The sequence below is a fragment of the Gadus macrocephalus genome, chromosome 21, assembly GCF_031168955.1.
Source record: "Gadus macrocephalus chromosome 21, ASM3116895v1".
In the NCBI taxonomy this organism is placed as follows: Eukaryota; Metazoa; Chordata; class Actinopteri; order Gadiformes; family Gadidae; genus Gadus; species Gadus macrocephalus.
In genome coordinates this window covers 11,718,176-11,743,667 of record NC_082402.1, presented here as the reverse complement: position 1 = coordinate 11,743,667, position 25,492 = coordinate 11,718,176, and the positions used below count along the sequence as shown (strand labels likewise).

Sequence of the window (25,492 nt, the reverse complement as noted above, 5' to 3'; positions counted from 1 at the left end):
ATCTTCATGGTTTAATTATTTACAGACTTGACATGACATTGTGTTCTAATCACCTTTGTCTACTCCCTCGTTACTTATAAAACTCTACATCTCCATCACTAGAGTGTTACATCCTACTCATGGGGGTGTGGTCTGAGTGAGCAGAGATACATGCTGGGATACAGTGCTTTCTGAAGTCTTCAGTTCTACAGACACGCCCCTCAGGAGAAACCAAGTGTTTGAGAATCTGTCGTGACATCAGCTACATGAGCTGGAATATCCTTCAAGATGGCGCCAGGATTCTCAGAGGAGAAAGGCCAAGAGGAAGATGTGAGGGTTCTTCCTCTCAGCCAGTGGAACACAACAACGGTCTTCATCAGAGTACCATGGAACACTTTGAAACATCCTCCTCTTTACACCTTGAAGCCCCAGGGAAGGTTTCCTTTCCTCCTCAGCTCGAAGAGCACAACTTCAGCTCGAAGAGCGCACTAGTTGGAGTTCCCAGATTGGTTCTGATTTAAGGGAACCAATCGTTCAGCTAGTCCTGTCCGAAACAAATACAGTTCAGCCTGAGAAGACGTGCAACTGAGAGCAAGACAAGATCCACAGGGCTCTCCATCAATCCAGCCAGGTAGGAAGAGCCGTCTCATTACAGGTCTGAAGGTTATCTTGAATATCCATTTAGGTCCCTTTCCAACGTCAGACTCTCCTTTTGGAATTCCTTTAGGTGTCCATCCTCCATTGATCCTGATTGGTGTAGTCCTAGTTTGAAGTCACTGATCTGAACACGCCGCTTGCATCCTTTTACACTCGAGTTGGATACCCTCCTTCCTGCCAAGTGTGTTGGATATCGCTCCGCAACGTCGCATGTGGCCGTCCATCAGGTATGATTTAGTTGACCATTCCAATATCCCAAGCAAATCACACAGACCCCCGTATGAACATTATCACTGTCAAAGCAAGCCGGACACACACATAGAACCCAGGACACGCACGTAGAACCCCATGCCAGGTGTGAGTGGGCGACCCACACAGTAGAACCCTAGCAATGCTCAAAAATCATCCATCTAATGTCAAACCCAAACACACACCACTGAGCCATAAAAGGCCAAACAATCATGCAGGGTAAAAACCTCATGCCAAATAACGTTCCATCATCCAACCCCAGCTCTCCTGCCAGGGCACCCAGAACAGAACAACCAATGTCTCCAGAGAAGTAAATTATGTGCAACATTTTTCAGTGGCGTCCCACATTGGTGATGGATTATGCTTGGCGTCTCCAAAATGTGTCCCAGGTTGATTCAACGTCTCTGAAGTCATGCGTTTGTAGTCCAGTGGTTTCCTGAATGAGGGGCCTTCACAGATGCAAACGGTGCAGCTTTAGTCAGCCTGAGGACAGGAAGGAGGTCATCTGTTCAGAAGACCACCCAGTGGAGGGGGGTGGCTCTTGAGGAGCAGGATCCATCTTGGAATGGCCCCAATTAAGACCTTCTTGGAAATGAAACTGTTCCTGAGGAGTCACGATGTCTGGAGGGGACTGTTGAATGTGTTCCATGGTTCTCTGTGTCAGACTGAAGTTGTGTTTTAGTTGTTGAGATGAGGAGCCGCCTCATCTCCCCCTGGCGTTTCTCATTCTGAAACCCCATCTCCATCTTAAGGAACATTCTAGTCCATGTAACTGACGTCACGACGGTTTCTCAAACACTCGGTTTCCCCTGAGGGGGCGTGTCTACAGACCTGTAGAATTCAGACAGCTCTGTATCCCAGTATGCACCTCCGCTCACTCAGACCACACGCTCATCAGTAAAGCAACACTCATGTGATGAAGATGCAGAGCTCAGGAGAGTAGCTGGAAAGAAGACTGAAGACATCAGAACCCAACCCATTAATCCAGTTTACAACAATAACTTGGAGCCTGTAACCATTTTAACAAATCATTAAAACCAACATAAACCAAACACCTAAGTAACTCATGAACCAATAAAACATCCTTACTGGGTTAACTCACCAGGAAGCCAAAATACATCAATGTGCCCAAGAGTAATGAGAAACGTATGACTTACAGTTTGCAGTTCATCTTCATGGTTAAATTGGGATACTCACAGAACGGCAGTTAAATATCCATGATAGACCTTTGAAGGAAGGAACAGTTTACTCATGGTCCCCAAACTTGGGCACTGTCCCACAGTTCAACATCTACCATATCCATTAAATCAGATAAATGAATGACAATACAAATTCAGGGCTTTTGGGATCACCCAACTTTTAAATAATGATTAAGATAATTAACTAATCCAGCTTTTTAATACAAGTTATACCAATTATTTGACTGTCATTAGTCAAGAGTGATTTACCGCTTACTTTGTCAAGTTTGAATGTATAGTCTCTAAAATGTTACTTTGAGGTAGAATCATTATTTAAATTTCAAATGAGTTAATCCACCACAATCCCTGATTTCCTTCACACATCAGTGAATTAGGCCACGTTTATACGTAGCAGGGTATTTATAGAAACGAATATTTCCCCCCCTCCGTTTTCAAAAATAACATTGTGCACACAGCATCGTTTTCAAAAAAGTTGTCGTTTACATCAAAACGCATGAATACGCCGTCGATCGCCATTATAACTATGCCAAACGTATGGGCGGCAGTGTAGCAGAGTTTAGATCGGGCCCAGAAAATCAAGCCCGACCCGGCCCGAGCCCGTGCACGTTCTGTCCGAGCCCGGCCCGACACATTAACCGTAATTATGAGCCCGAGCCCGATTTCAACCTGACTTTTTAATACATATGTAACTTTGTACACATTTGTTACTAGGCCTACTCTGCTAAATATATATGTAAGGGATAATGTATAGAACGCCGGTCATTATCGGGAAAATAAGCCCCGACAGGGCGAACAGTAGGCCTACACCGACCGAAGGTGTCTTGCTTCGCCCTGAAGGGGCTTATTTTCGACAATGACCGGCGACGTTCTATACATTATCCCGCTTATTACACGGCTACTTGCCAAAACGAAAAAATAACTTCACATGGTGTGTCTTTTTACAATTTATTCGTTGCCAGCATTCTTAGTGATGATCAGCAGAGAAATAATTTGTCCGCAAAGACGGTGACGTCGCTTAGCAACGGAAGACGCTGGGCTTGACAAGTCACCGGACTACTACCCATGCAAGTGAACGGAGCGTTCCACGGCATTAAGAAGACCCGTGTAATAAAGGCCTATAATATTTCTGTTTATGGCATAGATTTCGCCTCAGATTAGGCCAATAAACCAATGATAAAAATAAATTAAAAAATCGTCGATCATAGGCCCGGCCCGAGGATAGTGGTGGGAAATATTGGCTCGGGCTCGGGCAGAGAATCTAAACTCTAGTAGGGAGAAGGATAAAGCCATGCAAGCCAATCAGAATCCTCAGAATCTACAACAACGAATAACACGAGCGTCTTCCAGTAACAAACAAACTGTAAACATAGGGCGCTCATATGACGTTAAGCATTTCCTGGCGCATAATGTGACGCTTCAGAACCTAAAACCCCGTTTCTCCCCGTTGACACGACAACACATAACCGGCGTTTTCAGAAATCTCCACTTTGGCCGGAGTTTTTAGAAATGATCGTTTTCTGTGACAAAAACGGCGTTTTCGTGTAAATGAGAGGCCAAACCGCATGGAAATATCTGCGTTTTCCCTTCGTGTAAACGGGGCCTTATATTCAACATACAAGTCACGTCAGTTGTGCTTTGCAACTCAATTCTACTCACATCAGGTTCAGATGAGATGCTCCTCTTTACTTCAAAAAGTCTTTAACCTGTGAAACAACATACCGCGTTTGTGAGTCCGGTTCCCTCTTAAGTGAAACGCACCGGATGCAACCAATTAACTGATTAAGAAAACACTTGGCAGGCGAGCTGCGGCAGGGGAGCTAATTAGTAAAACTCAACGCAGGTTCGGCGCCCTCTGGTCGCACTTGGTAACAGTGAGAGGCTATTTCAGCTCTGTGTTTGATCTTAACTGACCTCCCTCATTTTCATTAAAAGGATGAGTCTGATTTGACTGATTTAGATTCATACTTCAAAACGAAAAAAGTCTTCATTCAATTCACCTTACTGTGTGCGAGAGTGAGTGTGTGTGTGTGTGTGTGTGTCTACTGTCTGGTGTGAAGTTGGTGAAAAGGAAGTCACGTGTGATCTTTCGTCCCTGTGTGTGTGGTGAGGGGATGTGGACAGGAGAGGGCGATGTTACCACACGAGAACATCTGCTCTGAGCGCTCTGCGAGATACCGTCTCCATTGCAACCGTAACTTGGCAGCATCCTGAACGGCCCGTTGAGGATTGAGAAGGAAGCTTTCATCAAAGAGACCAGAGAGACTCATTCACTGGTTAAACTGGCGTCATCGCCTACCACCACACACACACACAATACAGACAAACACCATACAGACACACCAATACACCATATAGATTCACACCATATGCACGCACACACCACAGATACATATAGATTCACACAATATTGATACACGCAACATAGATGCAAACCATATGCACACACACGCGATAGATAAACTATATATACGCACACATAGGTATCCCATCATTCTTGTGCAGGTTAGTCTTAGTTCAGTCCAAAGAATGCTGTTCCAGAACTGAGTTATATTTTTTAGATACCGTCTGGCCTTTCTATTCTTTCAGCTTATGAATGTGGTGAACCTTCTGCATTTGCTCTTATGAAGTCTTCTCTTAAGGTATACATGGATAATGATATGCCTGCAGACAGTGAATGAGCATAGGTAGTGTAGCGTGAACAAGGGGATTTTCCATATTTGTTAGAAAAGCTAACGATTATTATATTGTGCAATCTTAAGTTTAAGTGTGGATAAGAAACCTGTCATAGTATTCCTACATTTATCCAATTTCATAATATTTATGAAAGCATTGCCTACCATGCTACCAACTACAGTATGTCTACACTGTTTAGCCACCAGCACTCAAGAAGTCAGTCATTCCCGGTCTAATTACCGTCAGCAGTAGTGGCCTAGCTATACAATAGCCCTGCAGTGCCCTAGTGATCCAAGTCTATTCAGTTTGGGCCATTTCATTCAAATAATTAGTTTAAGTTACAATTGCTGAATAAGTAACAGACCAACGTACAACATGATTAGTCTATATGTTGCAAAAATTTGACTTTAGCTAGATGGTTCCGTTCAATAAAATACGCTTTATTTGACAAAGCAAAACAGCAGTATTGGAGGGTTTACATTTGATGTTGAATTATCTCTGTAAAAGTTACATGAAAGCTATGAAAAATAGCTCCTGTGAAAGTGCACGCAGAAAGCAGCATTAAGGGTTCTGAAGAACCTTCTTTTTAGCAAACACAAAATAATTCCTTTTGATTACACAATCATAAAATCACCTGCCATTATAAAAAAATGCTTATCATAAACAGCGATTGAGTAAAAAAAGATTAATTGCCACTTTCTGAAAAGAAATGCATCATGATGTTTTTAAAAAGTTAAAAAGATTTAAAAATGCTCATCTAAAAATATTAGTTACGTGCAAGTGTAACAGTCTAAATACAATTATACTCCTTGGTTCTTTCATGCACATTGAGTTATAGGGGGGGAAAACAACAATATTCTGGTGCAAGATTCAGCACCAAAAGGGAAACCTTAAACTTGGCTCATTAATTATTGAGCTTTAAGGCCGCCTGTGTGGCTAGGGAACAATGAGGTTGTTCATACTTTCTAATGGACATAGTTCATCGAAGTAGGAAAGACAGCCTTGAGCGTGTTGTAGTACCAGCCCCTTAATTGCTTCCAAGTAGAGAAGCTGTCCCGAGTTTAGATACAGCCATACAAGTCTGCTCAGCTGGGCCAGGTCTCCATCTCCATGAAGGCAATCTGCAATGAAGATAGAAATAATCAGTCAATACCAACAAATAAAGCCTAGGTGAGAACCAAGTGTTCCTTCGATACTACATTTTATAAAGTCAACTAAATCCCTGGGTACCTAAATGAGAAAAATAACCGCTAAATAAACGCTAGATACTGTTTAAAAGCTGCTATACATTTGCTCAGAGTTCCCCAGGATTGACTGGTCATGGTATGAGAAGTTTAATTAACATCTACCCCCCCCCCCCCCCCCCCTCCCTCCCTTCTGCATAGTCTGACTATTTCATATATAATATATACTTCCACTATACATAATTTTTTACAAGCGCTTACAAAGTGGCATTGATAAAGCCGTACTGAAGTGTTGGTATGATATATATTTTCATTTGCACCATTTCTACAGCCTTTGCCACAGGTGTTAATGTACCAGGGCACATGGGCCAAGGGTGGATGCCTGACATAGTCACCAGCTACCAAGTCCGCTATACTGTTGAACAATATGTTAATAAGCCAACATGGTGAAGACAACTCATGGTGTCGTTAAGCGATACATGTCGTCAACCATTTTCAAATAGCTACTTCCAACAGGATAATGCCACGTGATAAAAAGCACTTGTATGCTAGTTCAACATCTTAAGACAGATCAGTATACTCCAATGACGGAACGGTGAACATGAGGGAACCATTCAGGACCTTTGCCATGAGCAAAGCTAGAGGAATGTAGGTGACCTGTACTTTGAGCGTAAACACGGTGCTGGGTTCTACCTAGTACTGAACAGTAGAGTAATTGAGTGGCCACTTAATGCAAGTGCTGACATCTTCAAAGGTTCACACGCACCTTGGCTGATCTTACTGTGATACTCCAGAACTGTAAAGAGGTCCTCGGGGAGCAGGTTTCGAACCCAGGCGTTGTCTTCCAAATTGATCCAGCTGTGAACAAGCTGCTTCCTTTGGAGAAAGTTTTGAAGATGACCCAAGTAGACTGCGTTTCCTGTCACCATGTAGAGCCTGAAGCATGGGAATCGGATTACACATTAGCACAGATAGATCCACCCAAAACACGCACGTCTAAAAAAAAAACAATTGGCATATTTTTTTTTGGAAAAGTATAAATCACGATGTTCAGAGAACAAATAAATTATATTTAATCTCAAATAATTTACGTTCCATTCAGTTATATGTTGTGCCCGCCAAGTAAATGGATTTGAACATTCAAGGCTTACTTGTAGTAAGGCAGGTTCTCGATCATCTTCCAGTTGACATAGTTTGCGGCCGTTTCCTCCAGGGTACAAACCCGGCTCATCTGGGACTTTGCCACCTCCCAGAATCTTTGGTGGTCCACCGGTCCTTCCCAGGCCTCTCTACGGAGCACAAGATACACCCCATCCAAGGTGTCCTCGTACACCTGAACACAGAATGAACATACAAATACAGCTTTATTAACAAGTCGACTGCATTTCATCTTTACACAACTAACTGAAAGGTCCTGTTCCAATTGAGCACATTAAGATTTTTTTCTCATTCATCTTGCCACAGGCACTCGCTTGAAATTGCTGGGAAAGGGGCATCTCCAAACAATAAAGAAACTAGTAAATTGTCCTTAATCAGCTGAACGTTTAATCAGCTGAACGTTTATTCTGAGTCAATGTTAAAAGGACCATCTCGTTACTGCTTCTATTTTGACCTGTGAATGTGAAGCGATATCTATTGGGTTGCTTGTGACCACTGGTTGAAATTATCTCCATGCCGTTCGTGATGTTGTAGTCGGGAACCGATTCAGAATTGAATCATGAACCAAGAATCATAAATTATGCGATTCCCACCGCAAATGTGAAAAATCTCAGCTTTTAATTGACTGATGTCTACATTTTATACCTTTCTGCGCTTCAGCCTTCCCCAGTCACGCCCCAGAATCCAGGCCACCAGTGATTTGCACATGGAAAAATAATTCTCTATCACCTGGATGCCTGGAAAGAAGAAAGTACCATGATTTTTTAAACAACAACTTAAACATAGCAGCCCGTCCCGTCTTGTCCAACTGCTGTCACCATTAGAGGTTAAAGAAAGCCTGAGGCACACCTTCCAACAGACTGCCAATGCCATTGGGGCTTGATCAGGATGCAGTTTGGCTATACAGTAAACCATAACTAAACAAGTGATTGGAGAAAATGATGTGCACCATCTCTAGACAGACATAACTCACCAGCCGTCTCATCTCCAAGTGCCAACCTTCCTTTCCAGTAATCTGCGGTGATTGGGTGCAGGGAGGCCAGGTACTCCACATCACACTTTGGAGCCGCCCATTTGGACACCTTGCGCTTGTTGTGCTTTCGCCATTGCAGGAAGATGGCGTGCAGCTGGCGGTTGAAGGGGGGTGGCTGTTTGAAGAGCCAGTAGCTAAAGTGCCACTGGAAACGGTGCCCTGTATACTGGTGAAACATGGCCTCGAGGTCCTCATGATCTAAAGGGAGCCGTAGGGGCATTAATGCGTATAATACACCATAGCACCATTTCCTAGTCATCAATTTCACAAGTTAGCTACAATTCAGCTGACCCGTCTGGGTACTTGACGAATTACTTTTAAAAAGGGGACATATTATGAAAACAACACTTTTCCTGGGTTTTGTCTCTCTGGTGCTCCCAGACGCATACAACGTTTGAAAATAGTCTACGTGATTTTTTTTGAGTGAGCTGTAGGTTAAGTGTAGGTACCCCACCTACAGTTACCAAACGAGCGAATCAGGCGCCCCCCTCCTACGCAGGAAGGGGGCACACTTGATTACCTCCCACTTCCCTCCAATCAGAGCATATCTAAGATTTTGCGGGCGATTAGCTGAAGCTTCGGCGGCAGTCCGGAGGAGGAGAAAGGGACTGTAGGGCCTACTCCCGGAGCTGAGCTGCCGGACGGTGTACTCCGGGAGCTGAACTGCCGCCGAAGCTGGCATCTCCTGCGCGGGAGGAGCTCGGCGGCAGTCCGGCAGCTCAGCTCCCGGAGTACAATCCCAATGGGCATTAGCTTAATTGCATTAAAGCTACAGACACCAGAAACGGCGCATTCTGAAGGGACTGAAACAGGGGATTTTTTTTTTTTCCTGGAACTCTAATACTATGTTTACTTGTTGGGAAAACACCATAATAGTTCTCCTTTAATGGAGTGACATTATGCCACCAGGTGCAAGTTTTATTAAATAAAATAAAAAAACGACCTTTTGTTTTGTTTTAGTGACATCATAAGTGGGACTGTCCAACTACACAGATCATTCTACCAACCTACCTAGACTTCAGCAAATGTTGCTTATCTATCCATCATCAAGAAGGACAGTCACTTGTGATATCCCTAAAACATAGGATTTTCAAACAGCTTGTAGGGCTAGTCACTGACCCCTTAAAACATTTCATGCTACCTACCCTTTTTTTCTTGCTGTTTGAGGACGTAATGAAAGACCTTGGAAACATCCCCATGCTCTTCACAGGCTAGACCATGAAGTTTACACCATTCAAACTTCATGTCGTTGTCCTCCTCTTTAACTGTTGAAAATGTGGAGAAAACAGCATTCAATGTCAAATCGGTATATTTGGCAACTGAGCCTAGCCAGTCAGGTTGCCTTATGAAAGATTTGAGGGGTGAAGAGCACAAGATTTTTTTAACTCAACGTTCCCACCCCTGCCATCGAGAAGTCCAGCAATACACACCTCATCGACAGGTAAGAATGATCCCATAACTAGTTAAAGAGATGCCTCGGTCAGAAATAAGCCTGCGAGCAGGCCAACATTTAAAAGGACTGCTGAGGCAGGCAGCATCCACTTGAACACATTATCAGAGCGCATTTCACTCCCCAATCACTGACTGATGGCTTCAATAAATAACACTAAAATAGCTCTTAAAATGAATCTCCATCCCTCCGCATTTCCATTACTTTAAGACAGACCTAAACACATGAAATGCACATTAAATGTTTGACTTTATGGCCTAAACAAAAAGGTTGTCATTTCCGTATAACACTAATGCATTACTTTATAAAATATGTAAAACAAATATTTCAACCAACAGCAGAGTCACTTATCTTGATAATGAAATCGATTTAGTGAATTACTTGACCCATACATAGGCCTTATATATCGTTACTCATTGCTGCAAATGTTTCTTATAAGATTACATTTTTGGTGCAGCATATGTGTGAACAAAGCCTGATCATAAGTGATGGCAGTCAAGATACTTGGCATACCTTCAACCTGCTTTAAAGCTTCACAGCCAATCCCCCAGATCGCCTGGATGTCTTCTGTGGGCAGCCTGACCACGGGGAGAGGAACGCTTTCTTCAAGAACAAGCCACTGGGTCCAGTACTGATGAGGGGGATAGGGTACATTTGCAAAGAGTTTCTCCTGGAGAAAGCGGTTACAGTGCAGGTTTTTAAACAGTGTCTTCCACATGAAGACCAGGCGGAAGTATTCTTTGGCAGGAACCGAGCAGGCAGCAGGGGCAGCGAGGGAGACTTCAAATGAGCCCTGTAAGATAAATATGCTGTTGATTGTGTGTCTTCATACTTTTAAGGAGGGCAGATACGGATTTATGAAAGAGAATACACTTACCTGGAAATGTTTAGTCCACAGAGAGTTACAAGAACAAACTCGAAACAAGGTACAACAAGTGGCTCCGAGTCTCAGCAGTGATGTGGGATCTAGTTTTCGTAATATAAGCAGGAGAACTTCATCGCTTAAATCGAGGATCCCTATATAGTTTCCAGTACTGCTTTGAGAGGTGTCATTCTCTTCTTCAGCCTCGGCTGAAGTCGTGGATAAGAGCGCAAGTTGTTCGTGTAACTCAGCCCCCGTGCTCGCGCTGACCTGTCCTGCCATGTCTGCCACTTACCTGCTGCTGAGCGTTAATTTGTCCCAGAGCATTTAACCTGTTGGAAAGAACCATTCGCATAATTGAGAAGGGGTGGCATCCGCCGTCAACATGAATAAATAATTCTGCAATAAATCATAGTAAATGTTGTATGGCGTTAACTGCTACCATAATCGAGTATTATATAGACCTTTCTCAACAAAAAAAAAAGTAATTTATTTATGTGTTTTTGTTAATTTTTCTTAATCATGATGACTTCCTGGACATTCAATAAGTTTTGATCCATTCAGGCAAATCATGCCAAGAATGCTTTTGACATGCTTATTCCATTCCCAAATTTCAAATTAAGATGTGCATGATTTCTTAAAATGTATTTAAAACAATTGTCACATGGTAATCTTAAATATCGCACCAAATGATACCTAACCCTTTCACGGCATAGGATGAACCACATCGCACAATGACAGGATCTATTTTAAGTTTATAACAAGTACAAGAAAGGTGCAATGAGTTTTTGTAAGCATTTTCCTATTAAAAAACGACAGCGCAACGAACTCCCTTTGGGCGCAATGCCAGACCTTAAAGGTCCCATGACATGCTATTTTATGTATTCTTTAATATAGGTATTAGTGGGCAACTAACACAGTATTCAAAGACGTTCCCGAAATTCAGCCGTGGTGCAGAGTTAAGGTGCGGACACACCAAAAGCGTTACCCGCGTACCACGCGTACTCGAGCCAGTCGCACATTGAGCTTCCCCCAAATGCGCTGTTTCGGTGGGCGTGTCAAGGAGGAGGGTGGGGGTGTGGCCCTGAGCAGCTTGCAGCCACGTGCGCTCTGTTAACGGTGGTTGCATCGCAATAGCTCGTAGAAACCCAGTCGTTCAAGCCTTTCAGTTTGACTCAGAATCGGATCCGGTGTTACACCGAATTCTGCGACCCGTCAAAATATGCTTCGAAACTCGTGCATGTTGCAGAAAATGTGCAACAGCGCCCTCTGGGGTCACATATTTCGACGGGTCGCAGAATTCGGTGTAACACCTGTTAACGAAGCACCTGAAGAAGTTGGTAGCCTACTCAGCGGCTACAGCAGGACGTCCCTGAATGGTAATTTAAAATAGTGTCTGGATACGGTACTTTAGTTGGTTTGTTTATGTATGCGGTTAGTCATATCATGTGCTAACGCTAGCCTACGTTGTTGGCTTTTAAAGTTGCTGATTTGCTATCGTTACGTTATATTAGCATCTATAGTCATCTTTGTTGTTTAGAGAAGTCACTGGCTCATTTAATGGGTTAATTTCAACCTATATTGAAGTCATGTTACACATAACCCATGATTTACTCGTGTAGATTTACGTCTAACATCAGCTTGTCCACTGTCATATGTATAGCTATAGACACTAACCAGAGCCACTAGTCAGACCTGCCATTATTACATCTACCTTTATTTTATGGATAGGTGCCGTTGTGGAAAATGTGCGACCAGAATATTTGCTGCATGGAGATACCGCAGGTAGCACTCTCCACTAAATTGGAAACTACTTTGTCTCATTTGACAAATGCATAAAAATAAAACTTACCCTTTCAAATTCTAATTAGGTTACTAGAAGACTACGGGAGGTCGAACAACAGCTAACGTGTATGGTTGATCATCCTGGATTGGAGCCGGTCTGCCTAAATGTTTACTCTATTCAGAATGCCAGCCAAATATATAGAGCCGACTATGGTCCTCTAAATTTGAGAAGAATACACAAGTAAGTTGTGCATGGTTACAGAATTTAATAAAATAAATGAAGTTGTTCTCAATCTTGTGCCTAATTTTGTGAAGATGTATTTATATCCGAGCTAAAAAAAAAAACTTAAATAGTTAGAGAACAAACCAGCCATAGGAGCATAGTAATATTTATTTTCATAACACAAAGCAATGATAAATCTCTGCAAGACTTAATCTCTGAATCAATCGTTTAGTCGCTACAGGTATCTCTCCCATCATTCCTTTGTGAGCTGGTGCTGGGGCCTCCTGGGACGCAGTATCCGGGTTGTCATTCCAGCTTGTGTGGTCCTGCGTATCCGCGTTGAGTTTCCTGCTGAGGAAGGCCACTATGTCGGTTTTAAACGTCCCCCCGTTTGAACCTTGACACAAGGCTGCTGATGACCGCCTCCTTGTCAGGCTTCTCATACTGTGCCGTTAGGGGCTCTGGAACAGGGATCTCCAACAGGGCCTCGGTGTATGGCGTAGGGTTGGGAAAGACTTCCTCAAAAATGACATCCATGATGTCATCAACGTAACCTGTATCGTAAAACATGTTTTCTTTACAAATTGGTTGGGTCTTGTGTTACTGTGTTTTTGTATTCATTTGATTTTTCATCAAGAGAAAAACATTTTAGAAATCCAAAATATGTGTCGTTTGAATTGATTTGAACCCTTACCAAAGGTCTGCTGTATTTTTTGTGGTTTAGATCTGCACTCTCCCTTCCTAGCCTTTGCAAAGGAGATTTTATTCATCGGTACTCCTTCCTTTGTTTCGGCCTGTGGTCGGTCCACATTGTGATTTGAATGCATAGCAGCCAGGTAGAGTCTGGAAGTACAAGACAAAACATGTTAATATTGACAGATATTTTAGGCTACAATTCCAAAAAGTATTTAGTAAACAAACTTTCTTTAACCTGCACAGCTTTCCAATAAAGGGAAAGACAACATTTTTGGGGGCAAAACGAAGAATAACCGCATGGAAAGCCTCCAAAGATGAAGTTTGGTGGTGGGGGCTCAGTTTTGCAACATCCTTCAGCGCCCTTTTATCGGTCAGCAACTTCTCCAACTTGGAGAAAGTTGGAGTTGCTGCAGACAATAAGAAAATATGATATTAGAAAACCATTACCCATACAGTGAAGAATACTACAACCATGTCCTCTGGTAAATTTCTGAAAGCCACTAAATAACTGTAGTTGTCTGTTCACTGTTTTGACATTTAGCCTGTATATTGGTGAAATACCTGCTTGAAGCCATTTACTCCGGTCACTTGTCTGGCGGATCGCATGCTCGCACTTGGGGTAAAGAGGATCTTCATGTACATGGACATCTCGAACATGGTTCAGGATCGAGGTCCACTTTGCGATTCTCTCTGGCCCGGAGGTTGAACCTGCTGCAGTCCAGTATATGTGGTTGTTGATGCTCTTCATCCACTTCTTGAGTTTCTCACAGTCTTTCTGCATACTGATTGCCAACAGCTTCTTTGAAATACCTACAATGAGAGCAAAGTACTTTCCACTTAGTTAAGATACTCATAAACTGAGTGATTACTCGATTGTAGCATTTGATAATTTCAAAGCATTTGTTACCATTTACTCAGTGTCACAATTTTAAAATGAAGGACCACCAAATGGGAGCTTTACGCAAGCTTCAAAACATCAGGTCCTTCTCACCAAAAGGATATCACTAACAAATCAAAGAAAGGAAAAGGCTGGAGAAACATACCTTTTGCAAAGTGCCAGACATCGTAGTAATGGGTTATGTTTCTGTCCCTGAGGAACTTCTGTACTTGAGGATGACGATCAGTGACAATGCAGTCAAGGTGGACGCCACGCGACTCCAGTAAGGCTAGACTCCTCTTCAGTCCCTCCTTCTCCATATGGGCGCTACCACCAACTTCGTTGCTCTATTACCACAGAAAAAATATATATTAATAGAATATGCATGTTAGACTTTGAAATTACAACCAATAACCCCTTTACAATATCCATTTGGACAACTCACCTGGACCAACTGAATGTCCACAATGGTGTTAGTATGGAGATCCATCATTGTGTAACTCCCATACTTTGCAGAGTGACCTATTTTTGTTCAAATAGGGAAATTAGTGTAGCAATCACCCTCCAATACTTTGGTATTATGTCTGACTTTATTTAGGTCACTTCTTTTAACTTCAAACAATATTGAACACCTGTATAAAATGCACTATTTCAGTTAAGTATCAATACCTGGAGAGTCAGCTCTCATGTCACCACCAAGTATCACCATTTCCTCCTGACTTAGCCGCTGCAGATTCAAATCATTTAGGACTTTCCACTGGTGAATAACTGCTGGTTCAATGAAACTTTTGGCATGGCGGCGAAATGTTTCATACCGAAACAACTGTAGCTTCATTGCCTTGAAGACCTTTTGGTGTGGGGGGATAAATAATACATGTATTTAGATCTATATTGAAGCAATTCACAGTCACACATTTACAGTTGCACATCATTTACCTTTTCGATTTTTAGGAAAGATGCACCACTCAGGTACACAGCAGCAGAAAGGTGCAGATTTCCAGCTGGCGTGCTCCCAAGGATAGGCTGGCTATTCCAGCGTCTTCCGAATGTGCAATGGGGGCACTGCTGCTTCACAGACAGGAATGTCCCCAGCCTTTGGGTTGTCACTTCACATGCCCTCGTGCAGACTGGACATGCATTAAACAACTCCATGATGCAGCTCTCGTACACCATGTATTTCTTGCCGTTGTGTGTTGCAGTGGATGAATCTTCTCTATAACAAACCACAAAGAAAGGGAAACGCTTTGTGTTAAACTGATTGAGCTTTCATCTGGACTGTACCTTAAACCATCACCCTGTTTTCAGCTAGTTTAATTATTTGTATGCATATAAATAATCCTGAAGGTAATGCTATAAACAACAACAGTCTCACCGAGATTATACTTTATTTTTAGAATGCCACACAATTTATAGAAATTATGAAAGTTCTCAAGAGCCACACATATATCTTCACACTCAGTAACTTACGACTTTAGTGTAGAGTCTAACAATGCTGTGATGGAGTCAGAAGGATCATAAGTGGAATCCGGTCCCTTAGAAGCTTCCACTAAAGAGCTGCCCTCCAATGGATTGGCCTCCAGCTCTTCCTCAAGGTCTACCCGAGGTCTTTTGGATGGTTTCTTTACTGGTGTCGATGACAGGCACAAAGGGTCTGCATTGGATGTCCCAACACCGAAATCCTTGCAGAAGACAGTTGCCTGGACACCTGTGCAAACAATGAATTTTACTAAGGCAAGTCAAATGAAAAAACACATAATGCAAGCAAAGAGAAATGCCAGAATAAAGAACACTAGTAACTACATCAAAAGTAAATGTACTCAAGGTGGAAAAGTAGATACCTTCACTTTTAATGTGGGTCCGCAAAGTCCTAAAGGATAGCTGTGTGCCTACAGTATGCGTTTTCAAACTTTCCATGTGGTCCGTCTGGCATGCAACATCCCTTGAGGGATGCAGCTGAATGTAATCAGTCGATGTGTTGGCCTGTGTAGAGACAACAAGATCCAATTAGTACTCGATTTATTAACCTGCTAACAACCCATTGATTTGAAACTGGCGTGAAGGGGAGAACATGAGTGGGCCTATGTATTTATGAAAATACCAACCTTACATTGCATTGCTGATACCTAGGTTACCAGCTCCATTGCCGAGAAAATAGTCCCTCAAAATGCGATGATTCATGCGATGGAAGGTTACTTTTATTTCTAACTTTATTCAACACAGACATTTACATCTATAGTCTGGCGTTATAATTGATTTGCCTCCGGTGTACTGTGGAGTGGGAAAGACTGATTTATTAGCAGGCTAGCATTGCCTGTTGCCGTGCGCTAGCCTAGCACGAGCGAACTCTGCAACTAGAAGGACTGAATGAAATGTGTTAAACTGTCTCCAAAGAACACCAAGGCTAACTTGGGAATCAGGCCCCGTGTCTCACGCTAGTACTACTGCGTCACGTAGCTGTTAAAAGACAGCTGTATTATGCCGCTTTTCCACTGCATGGTACCAGCTCGACACGACTCGACTCAGCTCGCATTTTTTGCGTTTCCACCGCGGTACCATGGCATCTGGTACCTGAAGTGGCTGCTTTTTCTAGTACCTACTCGCTCTAGGTTCCAAGCGAGCTGAGCCGATGCTAAAAGGTGACGTCGGCAGACGGCCGGCGACTGATTGGCCAGAGAGTGTGACGAAGTCACGAGAGCGACATGGCAACCATGCTGGTAACATCCATAGCAGCGCCGCAGCCAACATGTTCCACTTCTCCAACTTCTTCAACATGCCAGCTAATAATAGTAATGCGATCGATGTCCTCCATTGTTGTTATGTGGGTTCTGTCCATGTGTGGGTTGCGTATGTGTTGTTTGCGTCGCGTACACAAATACGTCACGGCCCTTTCGCGCAGCCGACCCCGCCCACGTCCAGGAGGTACTATTTGCGGTGGAAAAGCACCCGTGCTGCTACCGTGTCGAGTCGTGTCGAGTCGAGCTACATGTGCGGTGGAAAAGCGGCATTAGTTTGTAGTACGGTGAGCATTAGCTAAAGCTACAGCCACATTCTAAGGGGAACAAGCAAGGTAATCATACACAGTAAAGCAAGAACATGATACAGCGTTAGTTTACTTACTTGTCCGCGGTTTGTAGCTGAGGCAAGGAGAGTTGGAATTGATCCAGGCTTAATTTTCAGATGTTCAGCAAATCCAGCTCTGTATTGTCCCAAGTTGAAGAAGCAGTCGTCGGTGAAATGTTTGGCGCACACAAACACACATTTCGGAAGTCGTGTCGGCGCATTTCCAGCGAAAACAAAATGAACCCACTGGTTCCTCAGAGACTCGGATGAAGGAGCTACAAATGTACTTAGTTTTTTACTTTCACATCCTAACACTGAGCACCGGCCATACATTTGTTTGGGAGCCATGATGTCTCTCCACTCCAGGCAAAGACAGCGTGGCGATCGTACGGTCTCTAGCTCATTGTCTTATGGGCGTGCCAAACTCTCTGGGCGGGCCAGGCAGAGTGGGGAGGAACTGAGATGCTTGGCGACGTCCTAAATACAGACATTCCAAATCAGCGCACTTGAGCCTCCGTTTTTCCAAAGGCGAGCAGAACAGCTAGTGCTCGTTTTACACCAAACGCAAGTTTTAGCCACTGGGGGACTATAGGCAGGCTAGGGGAACTCATATTTATGTTAAAAAACCTCATAAAGTGAGATTTTCATGTCATGGGACCTTTAACCTAAACAACTTTTAAGCAAGCAGCATATTCTATAACAAAGCTATTGGTTACCAGTGAAATTGAAGACTCATTACCACCGTGCTAATTCAGGACTTGGACATGTTCACATAGTAGGCCTAGGCCAAGATTTCACCCAGATTTCAATGTTGAATTATTGAGCACTCACTGGGATTGACAAGTTAATTCCGTAAATTGGTTAAACAAGCTAATAATTGCCTTGCTGTGTGGGTGCCCAGAATCAATGATTTATTTTCAATATGACGCTTAAAGGGCCCTGAGGGACAGGATGGACCAGAAAAAAGTAACTAAACGCTTGGCAAAAGCTTGTTGACCTGAAGTAGGCCTAGCCCTACCCCATATGTGCCGGGCTGAACGTGTTCTTTGGACCATAACAAGGCCTTACCCTGATTTTAGGTTTGGATTAATAATAGTGACATTTATTTGTTGCAGATAATGCTTGTTACATGTATTAAAATGCAATTTGCGTATGTTATTGAAAGATAAAGTCTAAAAGAGCAGAGTGCGCACACATTTTCTTTCTCTTGCACAATCAATCAAAACCCACATCATAGCTCGATAGCCTCCGATTAGTCCTTCAGTTGGCTGGACGGGATGAGAGCAACCAGCGAAGACGAATCTCCGACCTCTACAAAGTCATGGACGAGGGCTTTATCCGCCAGGGTGTCTCGCCCCCATCACTATGGCTATAGTAAACCTCACCAATATTGTTAACCTTTGAACCAGTGACACCGCGCCCACCACAGGCGAAGCATAGGGCAACAAGTGCTGGAGTGGGCACCGCAACGCAATTATGATCATTCTAATTAGAATGAATCATTATTTACGTTCAAGATGAAGCATAAATACAATTGTTATAATTGATTGCTGTTGATGTTGCTCTCCCCTTATCTTAATATTATCATTTCGCATCGTTATAGATATTGATGCCTAGCAGTTTAAAATGGATGCAGCTGAGGGGAACTTCCATTTCCTAAATTGTATTTATTAGAAACAGTTATATTTAATCAAAATACTTTATGATATGAGACAATAATTTATCACAACAATCAGAAATAATCAAGCTCATTAAGAAATGCAGAAACTTTGCATTATTAATTTCTTTAATGCATAGTGATCTTCTTGAAAGCTTTGAATAAAAATCACAAAAAAATCTCAAGTTTATGGAAGGGGGGAGATGATGTATGAAAACACTTGTTTGGCTACTCGTCTCAATCCGCTGAAGTGTACGTTTTCCCCCACGATGGAAGGCAATGAAGGGTATGGAGCACAGGAGGCGAGAAACGATGGGGGCATCCCGGTGAGGCGCCCCACCCAGTCCACCTCCCTCTGGCCACGTGTTCTCTGACGGCGGGGGGGCAGGCTGCGTCTCCCATCACTTGCCTTGCCGCTGTTCACAGGTGGAGTACCGTTGTAGTGCGACCAAAAAGTCCTCATAGGAGACATCGACGTGAGAGGGCAGGGAGCTGGAGAGACAGACAGGACAGGTATTGACATGTCAATAGCTGGGTTCACAGGGCCACTTGAGTGTCGGGGAACCCCCTGTTTCAGCGGGGATTCGAGCACTATGAAATACAGATGTGTTTTGGGGCTGAGGCAGCCATCTTGGTTGTTTATAGAAACTCCTCGACGAAGCTCCCATGGGGCGCTTCCCTGTACAATCATCGGGGCAAACCCACCCTGGATAAGCGGTTGCGACCGGCCCGACCCGGATCAGGCCTGCTGAAAGCCGTCTGACCCGGAGGGGGGCCAGACACTTATCCCAGAGGAAACCAAACATGACCTCGCAGATTTGTCTGGTTCCCACGTAAACATGCGTCAACACCGAAGCCCAATGTTTACCCAGGGCCAACCCTGCATACTCACACAAATTCAGTGAGTCGGATGTGCCACGGGAGAAAGCCCAGGGTGCTGTCCACTGGGCCGAACTTCATAACCAGCTCCGGGTCTGGGATGTTCTTTGATTCTGAAAAAAAATGTCAATGTTTTTTTATAGGTTGGATATACCCGATTAAAGTATGCCGTCGGTAAAATGTAAGAGCTACAATATGAGTGTAATTGGTTTGAAATGACAGCCAACGTCAGCCTTTAGTGAGAGAAGTGAGCTGTGACAGTATATTATTAAAGTTGAATGTGCCGGCCTCAATTAGCCCATTCCGATTTCAGACCTTTTTGACCGGTCAAGGCATGTTGGCACTGATGTGTTCTGGGAAACCACCTTGCATGTCAGTCACATGTCAGGAAATTGCAGCACTTCTCAATTGCAGAGAAACATTGTGAGGGAGGCCGGTGGAAAGAGGAAGGGGTTGTTTTTGTGGCTGGCTTGCATTACCGGCAGCAACACCTTAAAATGAGGCTGTGGCTCAGAGCCATGTCTGGATCTCGCTTCCAGGCAGCACATGAATTTGGTGGGTTCCAGATTACTAAAGGAAACTCAATCCACTTCCAACAACAGAATGGTGAACCATAGCCACTGCTGCAAGCCATTCTGTCATTGTACACTCTTTTCCATTGTGTTGCATGTTTCCCAGTGGGAAGGATATTGCTATTTACGCGACTTTCATCATACTGAGATTTCGTCAAACTGTCTGTCTTTTAGAAAAACTTCAAATGTTGAATAAGCCCAAAAATAAATCTCAATTATTTAAATAACCATAACATATAACATAGGGATGCATTTACTACACAACAGTCCAATATCTTGTCAGGGAAAGGTCACAAGGTTTATAATATACATCTCAGTCAGTTAATAAACTTGAAAATCAAAAAGGAATGTAGGTGTGGCATTTATTATTCAGCCTTAAATTATTTATATTAACCGCACCACGGTTGATTTGTGAAGGCTCTTTGCTGTGAATAGATCTGTTTAAACCAAGCACGGTTAAGGTAAGAAGCGCGTCTACTGGACAGTCTATTTATATAACTCCCAGTCCTCTTACTGCAGCCATAGTTGTGAACTACATTCATAGACCGATAATATCTATATTATCGCTATCTGTTGTATGCATTGATCATTAACCTCGATAGCATTCAGTGCTACAAGCCAATGTTTACCTGCTCTGCGGTACATGGATAAAGGTTGCTTATCATAACATGATGTGATCAATTGTAGCGCAACCGTTACAATTTGAATGCCAACGCAAACTGAAAGATTGATAGTCCTATTTCATATAAATCCTTATCATAAACTAATTGTAACTACACAATGACGGTACTAAAAAAGTATCACAAATGGGTTGCAGCCATGGGGATAACATGCCTCCTCATTCCTACTGTAGAAACATGGCGGTGCAACAAGGCAAGCTCTGTGGAAGAGGACCTGCGCCCTTGTAACATATAAAGGGCTCATCTAAGGGTGAAGAAATTCTTAATTTCATGGGATTATACACTGCAGTGTTTCCCATACATAGACCATTGTGTGGCGCGGCGCCACAGAATCAACATCGAGCGCCACGAATTGATTCTGTCTATTATTATTATTTTTATTGTATTAAAAAAGTATTTTTATTGTATTTTATTGTATTTTTTTTTTTTTCAATAACGCGATTTGGAAATCTAAAAATCGTTCCGTCCATTCATCTCTGCATAGCACTCGTTCTCCCTGTCATTCACTCACACACACACACACACACACACACACACACACACACACACACACACACACACACACACACACACACACACACACACACACACACACACACACACACACACACACACACACACACACACACACACACACACACACACACACACACGTAGCGAGAGCCACGATATGCTAACACATGAACCCACCGATGTCACCCGTCGCTTAGCAACCGGACACGCTGGGTTTGATAAGTTACCGGACTACTTTAACTACTACGGAGTGATAATATCAAAGACGTGAATCAGGCAATAAATTAAATTTCCTTGACAGCGGTAATGTTCAGTGTGCATTAATGTACAGACGGAGTGGACCAATTGCGAACTACTGCAGCTCCAAGTTAAACCCCAAACGAATCGGAAGTATTTATAGCGGACTACACCACCTATTCTATTCCGCATAGAATTGTATTCCGAACCGATTGAGGCGTATATATATGATACTTTTCTATTCCGATTGAGCTGTTCTTCCACATCTATGCGAATCAGATGTGTCCGCATGTAAACGCGGAGTTACATGCACACTCACTGACGGCCGCGTCGCCGTGCTGCGCCTGTGCCGCCGTGCGCGCTGCCACCCCCCCCCCCCCGCGCACCACACATTGGTCCTTGGTCTGTGGGAAACACTGTACACTGATTAAAACATACATATATTCAATTTCTGACAAATCCATTTGGCTAGGTGGCCCTCAATTCTACACACTGCACCTTTAGCTGAACTAAGATGAACATATAACCAAGGTGAACATCTCTGATAAACACCTATGGCTCCAGCTCACCTCGTAGCAGGGCATCAAACATGGGGACGTCAATATCTTTAGACGTCTTCTCTTTCTGTTCCACGGTGCGACAAAAGCGCCGGGCTGCTTCAACAATGCTATGCTTCCCATCCTCTGGGGACAGGACTTTCACGACCGGCTGGCCGGAAACAACTGACAAGGAAAGAGAAGAGGAATACATATGAAGGCAATTCACCCTGCCTCCACAAGAAAATAGGTATTTGGAGACAGAAACAGAAGGATCTAATCCTGAACATGGCAGGTTAAACCTTTCAAAAAGGAGCATGTGTAATGCTTTGCACAAAATAAGGCAGGGTGTGTATAATACATAGATGAAGAAATGAATTTTTTCCCATAATATATTTATAGCACTCTTCTTTTCTCGTAATTTCATTGAATATAAGTATCGTATATGAATTAATTATTTTTCGGGTAAATTATCTCATTGAAACAGGGAAGTAGACTGCAAACTGAAAGAACAAAAAGAAAAAAAAGAAAAAAAGACACATTTTTCGCTAAACATTATACTTCAGAAACTGTCTCAGGTGGCTAAGTGCATTGACATGAATTAGCAGGTATGCCTGACAGCAATTGCGATGGACAAGGTGACAGGAATTGGCTTCAAATAACAAAGAAAAGCAGGGAACGGCCATCATTTGAATTGTTGCAAACTGAGAAAACTGACAACAATTCTTGGAGAATTAAATATTTTCATCCAGCTAAACAAACAAGCGGGTTTAGATAAGAAAATCAATGCCACTCCATGGCATATCTTCAAAGACCTGTTTTGACCCAGGAAATAGGTACTACAAAGTGGGCATTCTGCCCCGTTTTCAATGGAATCACTAGGTGACCCACAGAGCATGTGGGGCTAGATCAGGTCTTTAACCTGTGGATATCATATCACTTATGGTATGTGGATTTTTATTCTATGTGTATAAATGTACAATAATATAACAAATATAGGTCAAGATCATTGAAAACAAGTGTAGTATAAACCATCTTCAGTAAATGTAGTATTAACAGCTTTTTATAATAAAAAAATAGTGTACCTTTTTGCATTGCATCATATGGTTTCCATTTTAATATGCGTTTGTTTGCTATTTTTGTTTGCTTAGTAAACACAATGGGAGCATACACAGCTATGCTGAATTTTTCTTTCCACTGCATCCCCCTGGCCCCGGCCTTCTTGCCAGGATGATTCATCTGTGATAGGAGTGGTCAGGCAGTCGTACTCCTAGCCAAAATAGTTCAGCAAGATGCTTAACTTTTTAATGCCTAACTAACCTTTAATGACAAAAAAAAAAAAAAAAAAAGAACTGCAGGTTTATTCGGATAAAAGCAACTCCTAGATGACTATAGTAAAAGTGAATCCTTACTCTGGTCTTGGTGCACGGTATTCCCATTGCTAAGGAATTCAACATTGTATTTAGAGTCTTCCAGACCTAGCAGGTCTTGCTGCCTCACTATCTTCTCAAGGAGCAGAGTGTCGTTCTTCCGAAATACACCTGCAGGTGAACAAGGAAAATATCAATGAATTACAGAAACATTATTGTTGAAAACATAGCACATCACTGGGTCGTAGAGAAAAAACCGAGTAAGATGTACATTTACCCACAACCAGTGGTTACTTTGTTTATCAGGGATAAAACGAATGTTTAAATCCATAAAACAGCAGTTAGTGCCACTGTTTTGCCCGACATTTGACTAGAATAAAGCCAAAACTAGACAGACGGGCTTTCCACTGACAGCAATGATGGTTGATGGTGCACCAGTCGAAGGTTTGAAGGCAAACGTTGGGTAAACATGGAGACAATCTAATGTTGTTCATTGAAATGTCTGCTTCACCATTGCTAAACAAAGTAGGCAACATGTAGACCGAGATCATTTGAAGGCATATCTTCAGAAGCACTGCCGAACACGGGAATTATGTAAAAACCTCTAGATTGGCATCTACCTCAGTTTTCCACTTGATCACTAAACAGGTGACCGACCACCGTGACACTCTGTGCCGTTACTGACTCACACATGGGGCTGCGTTCAAGAGCACCATTCCTGATCTGGTTCTGGCTCTTCTGGCGTTAGATTTACGCATTAGCAGTCAGAAAATCGCTCTGCAGGGCGATGTGGAGGATATGTTGAAGTCACTGTAGCCGTATAGACATACTGTGTCCCACTGACAAGCGTAAAAACAAGTCCAGGTCATGATAGACTTGCGTCGATGGAGATAGATGGATAGATACTGTCACGACATGCTCACAATATGGGAAATGTCTATATAGAAAAACTTTAGCCGGCAGTTATGTACTATCCTCAGCTAGCATTACCTTTAGGCCAAAACACAATGGATATTAGCGTTTTTTAAAACATTTACCATGATTATCATATACGCTGACGTACGAGATACCGACCGCCATACACCAGACCACCAGATTGGCGATATCGGTATAGCTCGGCTGCTCCTCCACGATCAACAGACCGACGTGAACCGGGAGCTTCTCCACGAGACACCCGCTCGGGCGCGAGCAGCGACCGCGAGCTCGCTTGCTGATCTCCAGGACCAGCTTCTTCTGGCTGTCGGGGAACCCCGCGAGGCTGGCAGGCGTGAGGAGCGCGGCCACCGCCCGCCTCCACGTCTGTCCGTTCCAGTTCCTGAGTAAAACGCGAAGCGAAGTAACCAGCGTCCTGTGGATGTGGAGGAGGACGTGCAACATACGCCAAACTAGTTCGTAGACCAGCGCCATTGAGCCGACGCGCCTTCCTCGCGGTTCTCCGTGGGTTTCGGTCACACACGGCGTCGGAGCCACAGACGACTTAGGTCTGCGGTGTGGTGATTAAATCCGATCTTTGATGCGAGCCATTTCAATGAGCTGTAATCATGGCTGTCGTTTACTCACAACCTCATAGTGCCGGTTACCATTTTTTCCTTACCTTGCTACCCTTAACCTATGAACTCAGGCCGATTACATGTACCTCTGTGATTGGACGATGGATCTAAAGTGGGTAGGACCCGTCTATGGCTACATCCAACATAACGAAATGTCGCCATCTACAGGCAGAAGGGTCTTAAAAAAACATGCATTCGGTCTGTGTTGTGTCTGAAGAGAAGGCGCATCCAGAAAAATAGTTTTATGAAATTCAATGCAGTGTTTACTCCAAAACAAGGATCAAAGGGATATAACTATACGTTTCTTTATAATCTACTTATCTACTTTTCAATGTTAGTTGACTAAGTTGACTACAGCTCACAAATCTTCGGTATACATATTGGCTAAATATATCAGATTGCTTGTCTACAGC

At 43.2% G+C, this 25,492-nt stretch overlaps 3 protein-coding genes across 9 annotated transcripts; all 3 read right to left on the bottom strand.

Annotated features, from left to right (window-relative positions):
• Positions 1 to 5,176: 5,176 nt before the first annotated feature.
• si:dkeyp-114g9.1 (uncharacterized protein LOC555399 homolog) lies at positions 5,177 to 10,756 on the bottom strand. Its single transcript, XM_060041820.1, has 8 exons — positions 10,460 to 10,756; positions 10,096 to 10,375; positions 9,278 to 9,397; positions 8,073 to 8,330; positions 7,745 to 7,836; positions 7,093 to 7,274; positions 6,708 to 6,877; positions 5,177 to 5,878 (listed from the first exon to the last, which is right to left on the bottom strand). Exons 1-8 carry the CDS (start codon positions 10,724 to 10,726, stop codon positions 5,694 to 5,696), a joined length of 1,554 nt encoding a protein of 517 aa, XP_059897803.1. The 5' UTR covers positions 10,727 to 10,756; the 3' UTR covers positions 5,177 to 5,693.
• A 1,846-nt stretch (positions 10,757 to 12,602) lies between these two features.
• LOC132449789 (uncharacterized) lies at positions 12,603 to 17,760 on the bottom strand. 7 transcript variants are annotated; one of them, XM_060041611.1, is made up of 12 exons: positions 17,143 to 17,760; positions 15,864 to 16,005; positions 15,493 to 15,730; positions 15,166 to 15,238; positions 14,962 to 15,057; positions 14,695 to 14,872; positions 14,471 to 14,547; positions 14,192 to 14,372; positions 13,710 to 13,958; positions 13,384 to 13,555; positions 13,147 to 13,295; positions 12,603 to 13,006 (listed from the first exon to the last, which is right to left on the bottom strand). In XM_060041611.1, the coding sequence occupies exons 1-12, from the start codon at positions 17,431 to 17,433 to the stop codon at positions 12,828 to 12,830; spliced, it is 2,025 nt and encodes a 674-aa protein (XP_059897594.1). In that variant the 5' UTR covers positions 17,434 to 17,760; the 3' UTR covers positions 12,603 to 12,827. The 7 variants fall into 7 exon arrangements, with proteins under 7 accessions (XP_059897594.1, XP_059897595.1, XP_059897593.1 ...); XM_060041612.1 differs by having other exon boundaries at positions 14,962 to 15,064; positions 15,173 to 15,238; XM_060041610.1 differs by having other exon boundaries at positions 14,962 to 15,238; positions 17,143 to 17,757.
• A 1,090-nt stretch (positions 17,761 to 18,850) lies between these two features.
• On the bottom strand, positions 18,851 to 25,159 carry nus1 (NUS1 dehydrodolichyl diphosphate synthase subunit). The gene is made up of 5 exons (XM_060041617.1): positions 24,567 to 25,159; positions 23,572 to 23,700; positions 22,193 to 22,345; positions 19,635 to 19,734; positions 18,851 to 19,234 (listed from the first exon to the last, which is right to left on the bottom strand). Exons 1-5 carry the CDS (start codon positions 24,934 to 24,936, stop codon positions 19,144 to 19,146), a joined length of 843 nt encoding a protein of 280 aa, XP_059897600.1. The 5' UTR covers positions 24,937 to 25,159; the 3' UTR covers positions 18,851 to 19,143.
• Between the last annotated feature and the right edge of the window lie 333 nt (positions 25,160 to 25,492).